The sequence below is a fragment of the Myotis lucifugus genome, unplaced genomic scaffold (assembly GCF_000147115.1).
Source record: "Myotis lucifugus unplaced genomic scaffold, Myoluc2.0 scaffold_71, whole genome shotgun sequence".
NCBI lineage: Eukaryota > Metazoa > Chordata > Mammalia > Chiroptera > Vespertilionidae > Myotis > Myotis lucifugus.
Genome location: NW_005871119.1, coordinates 396,336 through 411,436, shown reverse-complemented (window position 1 = coordinate 411,436; position 15,101 = coordinate 396,336). Strand labels below are relative to the sequence as shown.

The 15,101-nt window shown below is 38.3% G+C and overlaps 1 protein-coding gene across 1 annotated transcript in view; it reads right to left on the bottom strand.

Annotated features, from left to right (window-relative positions):
- Positions 1-15,101, bottom strand: part of ME1 (malic enzyme 1) — a 148,712-nt gene that overhangs the window by 8,206 nt on the left and 125,405 nt on the right. The window contains exons 10-12 of the mRNA XM_006090348.3: positions 7,554-7,659; positions 5,705-5,847; positions 1,485-1,658 (exon numbers count right to left, since the gene is read on the bottom strand). Of these exons, the coding sequence (XP_006090410.2) occupies positions 1,485-1,658; positions 5,705-5,847; positions 7,554-7,659 (423 nt within the window). The remainder of the gene's footprint in view (positions 1-1,484; positions 1,659-5,704; positions 5,848-7,553; positions 7,660-15,101) is intronic.

Sequence of the window (15,101 nt, the reverse complement as noted above, 5' to 3'; positions counted from 1 at the left end):
AGATCACATCAATTTCATAAGAGTCTTTGTTGACATTTTCATTGAATATTAATTGTTATTTCATTCAGTTCAGTTATAATGTTGTACAGTGGTTTAATTCTAAGAGAAGAATTTCACTCTAATTTTCATTCATGAATTGTATCATTTTAGAACATGATATCAGCTAGATGAACATTCTGATTATCAAAAGCTCATGACTTTACATCTGTATGTCAATCACTGTATCACCCCCCTAAGGCCTGGGGGTGGGGGGAGCTAGTGGGCACTAGAAGTTCATATTACCTTTTGTGCTATATCTAGTAAGTAATAAAGTGCTTTGTCTCTAAGAGTTTTGTATCATTTGCCAGAATTTATGAAACTGTGGCGGGCTAATTTGTTAGCTTGACAATAGGGTAAAATTTCAGAGCTTTCTCAGTTCTTAACAGTAGTAGCTTAGCAGAGCTTCCCTAGTGGGTCTTCTCTGTGATATTCTCAGAATCTTTTCTGAAGGCCCACACTAAAACCCACCTCTATCCTTTTAGCAACATTATAAACACCTAATTTCCTGTTTTAATTTCCTTTCTGCTAAAAATACTAGAGTGGTTATGCCCTGGTTGGGTGGTCAGTTGGTTCAATACCTGATCAGGGCACATACCTAGGCTGAAGGTTTGATTCCTAGTCTGGGTGCATACAGAAGGCAACTGATGTCTCTCTCTCTCTCTCTCTCTCTCTCTCTCTCTCTCTCTCTCTCCCTCCCTCCCCACTCCTTTTTCTCTCTCTAAAATAAATACCGGCATATCCTTGGGTGAAGATAAAAAATAATACTAGAGTGGTTTCTGTTTTCTACACTGAACCCTGAATGATAAACACTTCTTCACTATCCCAAATCAGGCTTTCATTTTAAATATTCAAAATGCCATTAATATTTCTCTAAGTAGAGAAATATTTACCAATTAACCTATGAATTGGAGATATTTTAAATATTTTAAAATTGATTTCAGGAAGGAAGGGAGAGGGAGAGAAAGAGAGAGAAACATCAATGATGAGAGCTTGATCAGCTGCCTCCTGCATGCCCCCTTCTGGGGACTGAGCCCGCAACCAGGGCATGTGCCATGACCAGGAATCGAACTGTGGACCTCATGGTTCATAGTCTGATGCTCAACCACTGAGCAACAACAGCTGGGCTGGAAACAAAATTTTTAATTGTCTCACTACTGGCACAAAATTTGAAAGTATAAAGATAAAAAAGGGTTCCATTTAAGAAATCAGAACACAATTTTGTGGGGTTTTTGCTGGCTACTAAAGAACAATCTTTTACAAATGACTCAATATGAACCTGCTATCTGCCCCTTATTCTCTCTCCACTGGGAAATATTTTCTCTCCTTCAGCTATACCTTCTAGGGAGTGAGCCGAGATTGTACTAGATAAAGGCAACATTAGACAACTACATGGAGGTCCTTTGGTATTTTATAGCCTGAGAGAACTTAAGAGTATTTTACAGTACCTCAGCAGTAGTGAGAAAAACCTTGTCTGTGATATGCCTCAATCCACACGCCACAACACCAAGGGCAACTCCAGGAAACACATAGGAGTTGTTGCCTTGGCCAGGATACAGGGTCCGACCATCTGGAAGAGTGACTGGATCAAAAGGACTGCCACTGGCAAAAATCGCACGCCCCTACAACACAGACACACACTGTAAGAGAAGCAAGCTATCTTAACACAAATGTATCACAGCAGGACTCTCCCACTGAGCATTTAGAAAGAAGTTTAATTTTTCATCCCTAATAAGTCTGGGCAAGTTGTTATGGTGTTGGCAATAAGTTCTTGAGTGGGTGATTATTACCGCTCTCTATCTTACTCCCCACTCCTAGAAGTGCACAGACACCTGAAAGTTGGTGCCACTCTGCATTGGTCCAACCTACAGGCCTGTCAACCATCTCTAATGGGCTTCCAATTATAGACTGCTGAAGATAAAAATGATACATTAATATTGGAGTATTGGAAAGAATGACATTCTAGGTTAGAGTTTAGGGATCAACACGTTTCAACATAATCACTAGGACAAATTTTATATATTTCTACGTTGTGAAGAATTACATGAAAAATCATATAGGAAATAAACCTATTAGAACAATTGGGATTAGCAATTAAGATTAAATTATCAATAATTGTCAAAGACTGTCTTTATTTTTTCCTAGATTCATATTTTGTCACAATGTTTTGGAGGAACTTCATGTATTACATGCGTTAAGATGGCATTAACTTGGGGCCTGTTGGATGCCGCATTCCATACTGCTGACCAAAAGGGAAGCATCTGTCTGATCTATGAGGGGAGGGTGGAGACGTCCTTAAAAGCATTCAGGCTTCTAAGACAGGTATAAGAAACACTGGACAAATAAAGCATCACATCTGAGAAATGCACTGGAAAAGTCTAAAGTCCCAAATCCCCAAAGCATAGTTTAAATGATGATAAACTGAATTAGAACTCGCATCCCTCTTACAGCTAGAGCAGCGACTTTCGACCTTTTCATCTCATGGCACACAGAAACTAATTACTAAAATTCTGTAGCACACCAAAAATATCTGATATTTTTTGCCAATCTGACAAAAAATAGGTTTGATTTTTATTAATTTACCAAAAAATAATAATAGTAATTTTTACTCCAAAGTGACTTTGTCTGTGTCCATGGATTATGCATATATGCATATAAGTTCTTTGGTTAAAAAACCAAGTGCTCATATTTGTATATAAAGATTTCTGGTACCAAGAATTAACCAATTAGCTTTACTATGCAACATGACCAATAAGATGCAACTATATTATATGATCTATATATTTATGGTTCAAGACAGGGCATTCACTGATGGCTATTGTTGTGTTGGCTGTTGACATTTTTTCATTTGACAATCTAAGACAAAAGAGGTCAGTGCCCCTGACTAACTAGTCAGGTAGTGCATGTTTTAAAAAAATTTTCATTGAATTTACTAGGGTAACATTGGTTGATACAATTATATAAGTTTCAGGTGTACAAGTCTATAATACATCATTTGTATATTGTATTGTGTGTTCACCATCCCAAGTCAAGTCTCCTTCCATCACCATTTATCCCGACTAGATCCTCTTCTACCTCCCCACACCTCCTTTCCCTCTGTAATCACCATACTGTCATCTGTGTCCGTGAGGTTTTTTTTTTGTTTGTTTGTTTTGTTTTGTTTTGTTTTTCTTAATCCTTTCATCTGACAGCTGTCAGTTTGTTCTCTAGGTATTGCATATTTTAAAAATTCTTGTGGCATACCAGTTGAAAATCGCTGATCTAGAGTCTAAACCCATTATGATATTAATAATATTAACTTATTCATTTTAACCAATTTCAGAGAATATCTTATGTATAAAGGTAAAATTGTATAATGATTCAACCTATTCAGGATATAAAAAGATGAAAACAGATGAGAAAGAAAATAAAAATTCTCATGTAGGTGTCTATAAGACACTATTATGTGTTACACAAGATTAGGTTATACTTTTAGACAAATCTGATACCTTCAGCTCTGTTTAGCAGATAAAATATTTTATTACAAGTAACTTTCTAATGTAACTAAATTAATATTTGATATATATTAAATAAACATTTGTATACACTATTTGGTATGTACATACACCTTTGAAAATTTATAGGAAGAGACCTTCAATATTGCATTTATTCTTGTTTAACCTCCTCCCCTCCTTCACTCCCTCTCCTCCTGCCCATTGTTCTATAATTGTCATATTTTATGGAGGAATGGCATTAAGTAAATGATAGCTAGATAAGTATTCTCATATACATGAAATGTTAATATGGAGAAGGAAATCTCTCCATACCACTTTTGGTATAGTTTTTCTAGGTTCAATAATTTTTTTTGCATTTTGTATTTCTAAATTTTCTTAACAACTTCCCCTGTGTCTGCAGCTGCGGAGACTCACATCCAGCCACAGGCAGACCTTTCTTTGTTCTGTAATCCTTTGGCTGAACCAGTGCTTACATTTTCAGCCTCAAGTGACTTTCAATTTTATGTATAAGGACACAGAACATTTAGCAAGGTCCTACAAAGAGTTTAGGCCATTTGCATCAAATGTATTGAAACTTAAAAACACAAGTATATAAATTTAGGTAATTTTGATTGACTATCACAGCTGAGTCTATCAACTCTTGAGGACTATGAAATATCCAAAGCAAAATGATTACTTAAACATTTAGTGTGCCTACGATGTGCAATGCTAAAATTTTGTTATTGCTCAGAGAGCTTTTTTCTTCCTTTAAGGATTTAAGAACTACTGATGAGTCAAATTCCCCAATCTAGAGATGAGATTAAAAATTTAATTATTGAGGACATTGATGCCATCCCAAATAAGAGAGATAAACAATGCAGTAGCTCCTTGCCAACATTTCATCGATTATACTCATAAGCATTTAAGGACATAATATTAAAGAAGTGGGGCATCAAAGTCTGATTTGTGCAGTGGCATAACTTTGTGTCATGTTTACCTTTTCTAGTTCATTTTGGATTTATTTCCAAAATAAAAGTGTTAGATATCTATGACTCAATCCTTATTTTGTTTAAAGACCTTTTCAAACATTTGAAGGGAAGAAGGCCCTTGTCAACATATCAGTTAAATATACAGGAAATCACAAAAAATGTATACACACAATGTCTGTAAATTCTATTACATGTTGAAAATAAAATGTATTTTAATAGACATTGCCTTTATAATTATTCAAAGTGTGTAAACATTTTTTGAAACACCCTATACAGGGTGGGGCAAAAGTAGGTATACAGTTGTCCATATGGAAAATAATACAATAATCTATCTATATATAAAAGCCTAAGTGACTGTTATAACCGGTTGACCGAACAACCAGTCGACCAGTTGCTATGCTGTGCACTGACCACCAGGGGGGCAGACACTCAATGCAGGAACTTCCCCCTTGTGGTCAGTGTGCTCCCACAGCCAACCTTGCGTGGTCCCTATCTCTGGCTGGCCGGCCGGCAGGCCCCGATCAGCCCTGATCAGGACTGGGAGAGGGACCCCACCTGTGTATGAATTCATGTACCTGGTCTCTAGTTAATAAATAATAATACAAAAAATAAATAGATAATACAAGAATAAACTCTGTTTCGCATACTCACAACTGTAAACCTAATTTTGCCCCACACTGTATATTAATACAAAGATAGCATAAATAAGTCACTTTGGAGAAACAGTAAAGGACTGAAGCTTTGAGGACTCCTGCCCCAGCCTGGCTGGATGTCAGAATGCTGCCCAGATACTCCACCCACGGCGTCAAAACCCAAACCCAGGGTTAGCAAAGCAAAAATAAGACTGTGGTTTGCATACTGTGTGCTTCAGTGTTTCAGAATAGCTAGTTAAAAGTTATTTTAATAAGCATCTAGAATCAAGCTTTTTCCTTTTTAACTTTTATGTTTTAACCTTAGATAATTCCAAATCATGAGGAAAATTATCATCAAAACATTACCAAGTTTATTTTGTTTTATTGAAGAAGAGGATTTTTACAACAACATTCTAGAATATGGTTCTTATCCCTTCTGACCTGTTCACTATTTTTTTTCAATCTTGCTTGCATAATTTTTAAAAGTTAAGTGGTAAGCTCCGTTGATATCCTCAGCTTCCCTATAATGAATCAAAATTTGATAATTAAAATATCAGTTATGCTTTTGTTTTACCTGGGTTGCTTTATAACACTGCTCTGCAGTACATTCTGCTTTGCTGGTTGGATTACTCAAAGCAAAAATAATAGGCCGTTCATTGAAGGCAGCCATGTCTTTGAGGATTTGTTCTGAGAATGCCCCACTAATTGCGGCAGCTCCTAAAATAGAAATGAGAAACCAGTGAATAGGACTATCGTTGGTTAACGAATCCAAGAAGCCCATGCCCAAGCAACAATGAAAAGTCAGGTCGTTTTCTAACAGATGCTAAACAACTTTTGTATCAAAGTGACAAAAAAGGTAAGTTTATTAATGTCAAATAGCCTTGAGGGTTATAAATCTACAAGTGTCTAAAAAATCACAACTATAACATTTGACTCATAATACATTGAGCTGGTGACTAATCACTAGGAATTTTGATTACAGGTATTTATAACAGGACATTAAAATGTGTCCAATATGACCCTGGCCGGGTAGTTCAGTTGGTTGCAGTGGTCGGCAAACTCATTAGTCAACAGAGCCAAATATCAACAGTTACAATGACTGAAATTTCTTTTGAGAGCCAAATTTTTTAAACTTAAACTATATAGGTAGGTACATTGTTATTAACTTAATTAGGGTACTCCTAAGGCTTAGGAAGAGCCACACTCAAGGGGCCAAAGAGCCGCAGTTTGCCGACTACTGGTAGGGCATCGTCCCAATATGCCAAGGTTGCGGGTTTGATCCCCAGGCAGGGCACATACAAGAATCAAACAACACATAAATAAGTGGTACAAGACATCTCTCTTTCTCTCTCTCTCAAATCAATAAGTAAAAAATTTTAAAAATCTGTACAATATGTATTATCTCTCTATAAGAGTATATTTCAGTCTCTAGGGCTATCAAGTAATTGTGTTTTATAAACCAATGCTAACATTTAAGACAATCATCCAATTTAATTAAAAACTGAAGTATGATGTGTTTCAAGTTTAACAGAGAATGAAGCAATTTGCATAATGGAAATGAAAAAAAAAAGGCAATTCCTGATAGACGATATTTTATAAAAAACAACAATAAACGCTTCCTACAGTTGCAGGCATGGAGTATTTGTTTTTATTATGGTTATCAACATTATTCTCAATATTGTCATCTGCTTCATAAGAGCTTCTAGGAATGGAGTATGATACAAAGTAAGGGCTGACATTATATACACACAAAATAAGAGATTAAGTTTCATGGCTTTCTTTGCGTTTTTTTCAACCACATTAAACTTGGCCATAATAAACATTTCACAGTGCACATGCCATGTTAAACTACTGTGCTAAGTGCTATAAGCAATGCAAAGATATGTGAAATATGGTCCCTGTCTTCAAGGAGGGTCTAGTTCAGTGTTTCTCAACTCTGGCAATAGTAACAGTTTGGGTTGGATAATTCCTTGTGGGAGGCTTTCCTGTGCATTCCTAGTCTCTACTCACTAGATGTCAGTAGCCCTGACCCCACCCCCCATCTCCTCCCAGTTGTTACAACCAAAAGTATCTCTAGGCATTGTCAAATGCTTCCACGGGAGCCAACTCCATCCCATTCAGAGCCACTGTCTATGGGAGCAATCAAGCTTGGAAAAGTGCTGAATGTGCCAGGTACTAACAGGCTGACAGAGTTGGCAGAGGGGGCCGCACACTTCAACCGGGATCAGTAAGGTTAAGAAGACAGCATGAATTTACAATATAGGTGTCCATGGGGTGCTTCGGTGAATATATAATTTTGTTTGTCAATTCCAAAGGTTAGAATTTCAAAAAGCTAAACTATGCCTCATAAATCAGTAGTTAAGAAAAGGAATCAGGTGAAAATGGGGTCAGTTGGGGTTTATGTGAGGGAGGGAAAAGTTTACCTATGAGAGCAGTTGGTTTTATTTCTTGAACAATGTCTGCTAGGTTTTTCATTTCTTCATGTTCATGAGCAAATTCCTCTTTTTCTTTTGTTAAGGCAGCACGCCCCTAAGTAAAGCAAAGAGGAAGAAATGATAAATCTGCCAAACATATGGGAATCAAAGAAATTTCAGAATATTACCCACATTGCCAGTATTTATGCTTAACATTTTTATGTTACAGCTATTCTTAAACTCTCTTCTCCAATGATCAGAGTATCATTTCACTCATTCTTTTAAGAAATATTTATGTCTCAGACAATATTCTGGCAATGGGAATATAACAGTGAACTAAATAAAGTCTTTCCCTTATTTATCTAGTATTTAATATTAAAATTCCTAATCCTACAGACATCTGTGAGAAACTGACAATAACAAATGGTAATGCAAAATGTCATTTGAATAAAGATACTGTTACTAAACATTATTTGTTTTAATACAGCAGTGTCTCAGAATGTATCTGGCTTTATCTGTAGCACTACCAATTTATATACCACTGATTAAGAATGGAACTGATGCCATATTTATACCATAGTTTCATTTTCTGAATAAGTCTTAGCTTTATATGTGTTTATTTGCAATGTTTTGATTATGAATGTGCCATGTCTTGTCTAGAAAACATCTAATTATAATATTCCAGTTGCAAATATGTAAGATGTTGACTATATAATAAACCCCTGCCTAACTTTATTTATTTTTCTTTATTAAGGTATTACATATGTGTCCTTATCCCCAATTGGCCCCTATCCCCCTACTCATACCCTCACCCCACTGGTGTCAACCCCTGCCTAACTTTTTATGGTACTTTATGACTTATAAGTTGTTTTCACATATCTCATTTGATACCCTCAACAATTTTAAAAAGTAGAACAAGTATAATTAGAGTTATTTTTCAAAGAAAATAGAGGCTTTAGATGTTAAACAACTTCCCTAAGGGAGGTAATGGAATTCAGCCTTTCTAATAATACACACAAGTATAGCTTTGGAGAAAAAGGTTTACAAGCAGTATATAACAGATCATTTGCAAATTGTTAATCCTAAAGATAGTACACTTTTCTTGCTTAAAAAGGTTATCATTTTATTTGTGTGTTTTTTTAAAGTAATATATGTGAATTATAGATAGTTTGAAACTTGTTTCATCTGTAAAATAAGGACAGTAAGAAACCTCATCAGATTGTGAATTACATTAAATGATATATCTAGAGCATTTGGGACTGTGCCTGATTTTTTAAAAAATATATTTTATTAATTTTTCACAGAGAGGAAGGTAGAGGGATAGAGAGTTAGAAACATCGATGAGAGAGAAACATCGATCAGCTGCCTCCTTCACACCCCCTACTGGAAATGTACCCACAACCAAGGTACATGCCCTTGACCGGAATCGAACCTGGAACCCTTCAGTCTGCAGGCCGACGCTCTATCCACTGAGCCAAACCGGTTAGGGCTGTGCCTGATTTTTAACAGGAGTTGAATGTTATAATTAAAATTATTGTGAATAGGAAATAATTCTAGTGTTTATAATTTTGGTACATTTTCTTGTAGTCTACTGTAAAGTTCTATTTCTCTAGCACCATTTTCTATTATGAGCATGACATTAAAGCAAACAGCTTCCTAAGAGCAGAATTCACCATTAGTCATTTCTGGGTTCTAAAAGGTTATTATCTCAGCTTTTCTTTCTTACACAACAAAATATACTACATCTGAGACATTGTGAAAAATAATCTTACTTAACACTAACTCAAAAAGATATATAAGACACGGAAGCAACCTAAGAGTCCATTGATGGACTAATGGACAAGGGAAATATGGTATCTACTATGGAATATTACTCAGTCATGAAAAAAGGAAAATTTGCCATTTGTGACACCATGTATGGACCTTGAGGGTATTATGCTAATTGAAACAAGTCAGACAGAAAAATACAAATACGGTATGATCTCACTTATAAGTGGAATCTAAAAAACAAACAAAACTAAACTAAAAAGACAAATAAACAAACAAAAAAACCCACTGCCCTAGCTGGTTTGGCTCAGTGGATAGAGTGTCAGTTTGCAGACTGAAGGGTCCCAAGTTCGATTCCAGTCAAGGGCACATCTCCAGTAAGGGGCATGCAGGAGGCAGCTGATGGGTGATTCTCTCTCATCATTGATGTTTCTATCTCTCTCTCCCCCCTCCCTTCCTCTCTGAAATCAATAAAAATGTATTTTACAAATAAAAAAAATAAAACCCTCTAATTCATAGATACAGAGAACAGATTGGTGGTTACCAAAGGTGGGGGGTAGGGAATGGGCAAAATGGGTAAAGGGTGTAAAAAATTACAAACTTTCAACTATGAAATAATTAAGTCCTGGGAATATAATGTATAAATAGCATCATCACTATCTAATCTAATAAAAGAGAAACATGCAAATTGACTGTACCTTCTCTATGCCTTAAGCCACGCCCACCAGCCAATCAGAGCGACAATATGCAAATTAACCCAACCAAGATGGCGGCTGGCAGCCAAGGAGCTGAAGCGAGCAGGAGGCTTGGTTGCTCCAGTGATGAAGGAAGCCAAGCTTCCTGACCGGCTCTGAGCTCCACTGAAGGCAACAAAGTTTCAATTATAGAAGGTAAATAAATTTCAGAATAAAGAAAAAAAGGAGAGGCTGGGAGCTTCCTTTGCCGGGGGGCTTGGCCAGCCTGAAAACGGCCCTCAGCCCCTCACCCATACTGGCCAGGCACCCCAGTGGGGACCCCCACCCTAAAGGGAGTGTGGCCAGCCTGAAAACAGCCATCAGCCCCTCACCCAGGCTGGCCAAACCACCATGGGGTGAGGGTCCCCACTGTGGGGGGGGGGGAGGGCTTGGCCAGCCTGCAAACAGCCATCAGCCCCTCACCAAGGCTGGCCAAGCACCCCAGTGGGGACCCCCACCCTGAAGGAGGTGTGACCAGCTGCAAACAGCCATCAGCCCCTCACCTAGGCTGGCCAGGCACCCCAGAGGGGACCCCTCCCCTGAAGGGGGTGTGACCAGCCTGAAAACACCCATCAGCCCCTCACCCAGGCTGGCCAGGCACCCCAGCAGAACCCCCACCCTGATCCAGGACACCTTTCAGGGCAAACCAGCTGGCCCCCACCAGTGCACCAGGCCTCTATCCTATATAATAAAAGGGTAATAAGCAAACTGACCGTAACAGCAGAAAGACTGGGAATGACTGGTCACTATGACACACACTGACCACCAGGGGGCAGACGCTCAATGCTGGAGCTGCTCCCTGGTGGTCAGTGCGCTCCCACAGGGGGAGCTCTGCTCAGCCAGAAGCCAGGCTGATGGCTGCCAGTACAGCGGTGGTGGTAGGAGCCTCTCCTGCCTCTTCAGCAGCGCTAAGGATGTCCGACTGCAGCTTAGGCCTGCTCCCTGCTGGCAAATGGACATCCCCCGAGGGCTCCCGGGCTGCCAGAGTGATGTCTGAATGCCAGCTTAGGCCCAATTCCCCAGGGAGCGGGCCTAAACCAGCAGGTGGTCATCCCCCAAGGGGTCCCAGATTGCGAGAGGGCACAGGCCAGGTTGAGGTACCCCTCCCCCCTAGTGCACAAATTTTTATTCACCAGGCCTCTTAGTAGTTAATAATACCGTATTTTACACTTGAAAGTTGCTAAAAGAATAGATATTAACAAAAGTTCTCACCATAAGAAAAAATTTTTAACTGTGTGGTGATGGATGTTAGTCACATTATTGTGATGATCTTTTCACAATATAAACAAATACTGAAGTATTATGTTGTACACCTGAAACTAATATAATGTCATATGTCAATTATATCTCAATTTTTAAAAATATTTTTTAATTCATTCAGAGTAAAATTTGAAGCTCCTTGTTTCATATTTATTCCAGGAGAGAATGTTCTAGTTTCTAGTAATACTAAGTTGAATTTCATTAGTCCATATTCTGTTCATCATACTTATTACAAAAAATATAGTCAAAAGAATCATACAAATTCAGTTCCCACTTTCATCAGGAAGCATCACCTTAACCCATCTATTATCACAGCCTTTTTAAAATTAGTCAAAAGTCTAACAACAAACAGTTATGTAAAGATGATCTGATTTTGTGAGTAAACACTATATATTCTCAAACAGTTCTTTTGTATTATTACAAGGAAATTTTACAATAAAGAAATCTTACAATTATCACTAAATTGCAGTATTGAAGTTACCCCCATACTCGCCTGGTGTCCCCATCCCTCACCTTTCTTAGCTTCACTACTCGGAAATCTATTTCACTTACATATCTCAATCACAAATTAATTAAGTATAATCCTAAGATATGGCTAGACTTAACGATAATCTATTAGTCACAAATAAGAAAACAGAAGTATTTGGGTTGCTATAAAATTCCCCCCAGATATTTTGATAATTCAGACTCTGATTTAGGCCCAATTCCTCTTCATCCCTTTTCTGTGCCAATGTTCTTTGTAATGTACTTCATAGTTTCTTTCACCCAAGGCAGAGCACGCTTTCCTGCCCCTTTGTCTTTGGATGTAAACATGTGGCTTGCTTTGATCAATAAAATATGAGCTGAAATGAAAGAGCCAGTTTCAAGCTTAGGCCTTAAGAGGAACTGTTGGTACTACTTGCTCTCTTGTGCCTTTGCCATCCTTTTAAAAAGTGCATAACCTGCTTGCTTGCTGGTCCAAGGAGGATGACAGCTTTGTGAAGCAGACCCGGACCCAACTTGCAGCTTAGAGTCACCCAGCCAACATCCTCAGAGCTACCCTATCTGACTGACAGGTGTGTGAGAAATAAGTAATTATCACTATATGTCACTGAGATGCTGTGACTTTTGATAACACAATATCTAACAGATACAGGGGAAGACTTTTATTTTGATTATATATTCGACCATTTGTTTTACTCAGTGTTGTTCCTATCTGTTGCTTTGGGAAGAAGAGGTCCCTTTCTATGAAATAATTTGATAAAAAGGATGCTTTTGCAATCTATGTGCTACCTCAATGACCTTATTACTGCTTACATACTTGGCAAAAAAAAAAAATAGTCCTGCATTATTAGAAAGAAAAGAGAAAGTCTGGTCATGATTAGGAATATCAATTTGGAACCACTTGAAAGGGACAGTATTTAAATTATTTCTGAATTATTTCTGGAAGTAGTATATGCTAAAATTCATGACTATTTTCATTCTCATAACAATGAAATTTCTAAGACAATTCATGACTATTTTCATTCTCATAACAATGAAATTTCTAAGACAGGTACTAAATAAAGTTGTGGCTTGGGAAGACATATTTCTTGGGAATAATAACTTTCAACTTCCAGCATTCTAAACTAAACATGACATATTTTTTCCCAAAAAATGCATATAGTCAATTGCATGTGCAAAGGCAGGAAACTAGACTAACATCTCTCTGAGGCTCTACATGGCAAATGCTACAGGATTGCAAATTGCTTCTAGCATGACTTCCTGTGCACTTGAGGTTAAAGGGCTAAACTATAGTCCCCAGACTCTCTTGCAGCTATGGTTTCTGTTTTAAACATAGTGGTCACCAAGCTGATGTACCTTCACAGGACCTTGAAGGAGAAATGAGCATCATGAAGTGGTGGCCACATGGCTCTTCTGGAAGCTTGTGGTGGTGTTTGTTTATTTGTTTGTTTTCAGGCAGATATGGCAGTCTTTAGTGTCTAGTCCATCACAAACAGGGTGCTAAGTAATGGTTGTAAGCAGCTACTATACTGGACACTTTCCTGTTTATGGTAGAGACATTGAATCTTGAGTGAGAAGCAAGAGTAGCTCCCTTGCTAATGTGCAGATTTGTATGAAAAGAACTACTCAAAGTTAAGCCTGGTTCTTACTTCTTCAAAGGTTTAGATAAGTTTTTTTAAGGACAAGAGAACTTGTATAATGTGTGCTAGGTTCTCTAACAGAGATAATTATTCACCTACTCCAAACCAGCTTTAGTCATCCAATGCAATTGTTATACAATCTTGAGGGCTGCTAAGAAAAGTCATATCTCTCAGAGAAGACTGGATGAATCGCAGGCTTTGCCTATTGGTCTTTTTGGATTATAGTCTGAACTAGAGGCCTGGTGCATGAAATTCGTGCATGGGGGTGGGGGGATGTCCCTCAGCCCAGCCTGCACCCTCTCCAATCTGGGACCCCTCAGGGTTGCTACAGAATTCCCTCCAGATATTTTGATAATTCAGACTCTGATTTAGGCCTCAATTCCTCTTCATCCCTTTTCTGTGTCAATGTTCTTTGTAATGTACTTCATAGTTCCTTTCACGAAAGGCAGAGTACACTTTCCTGCCCACAGGGATTGGGCCTAAATGGGCAGTCAGACATCCCTCTCACAATCCAGGACTGCTGGCTCCCAACTGCTCGCCTGCCTGCCTGCCTTATTGCCCCTAACTGCTTCTGCCTGCCAGTCTGATTGCCCTTAACCACTCCCCTGCCGGCTTGATTGACGCCTCACTGCTCCCCTGCCATCCTGATCACTCACAACTGCCTTCCCCTGCCAGCCTGATTGCCCACAACTGCCTTCCCCTGCCACAACCTGCCTCCTCTGCTGGGCCCCACCTCTGCTGTGTGCGTGGCCATCTTGTGACGGCCATCTTGTGACGATGTTAGGGCGTGATGCGTGAGGGCGTGATGACCACCTAGGGTATTATTAGTATAGATATGTCATATTACTTTTATGGCCAAACAGTGAAACCTTTTTTCATGCTGTGGCAGAGAATTCTAATTGTCCATCAATTCACCCTCTACTATTTGAAAAAGAAATGTTTATTTTATTGTGATAAAAAACACTTAATATGAAATTTACTCTCTTAATAAATGTTTAAATGTACAACCTCTCTTTGTATTTGGTTTTCATTCTCTCCTTTTTAATAAGATTTCCCAGTTTTAGCCAGGTGGAAACTATATTTCTTAGCTCCTTTCGGCCTGGAGTGGGATGAGACTGAGACTACCTCATTGCCAAAAGGACAGAGTGTAAGTTATGTGAGCAACTTCTGTGATGATGTATCTTTAAAAAGGAAGGAGGCACAGTCCCCCATTCCATTCCCCACACTCTGAAATATAATGAAAAATATTTAATGTGGGTCAAACCCCTGTTTCCCTGGAATGAGAAGCAAATCATAAAGAAGATAAACAGTGTCTGAAAATAAAAGATGTATGCTGTTATCATGAGCGTCTTACTTTATCAATAATAGTAATAGCACTGACAGTTCCTACCCTCTGAAGCCAGCACTTGGCAAGAAGATGCATCTAGTGAGAAACATAAATTACTCACAGCCTCACCCCCAAAGTTTTGATTCTTGGTGGTGACTTAGGAACCCTGAGAGAATTCTGAAAGAAGGCCAGGAATCATGAAATAGTGATACTTGCATAACTGATGGGCTTTGCATGCCAAAAAGAAGAATCAAAAGACAAAATAAAGGTCTCCTAAGTATTTTCTATACCATTTCCAAACTTGATGTGATTATCTGGTTTAGATTTAAAAACTTTTGGAATGTGA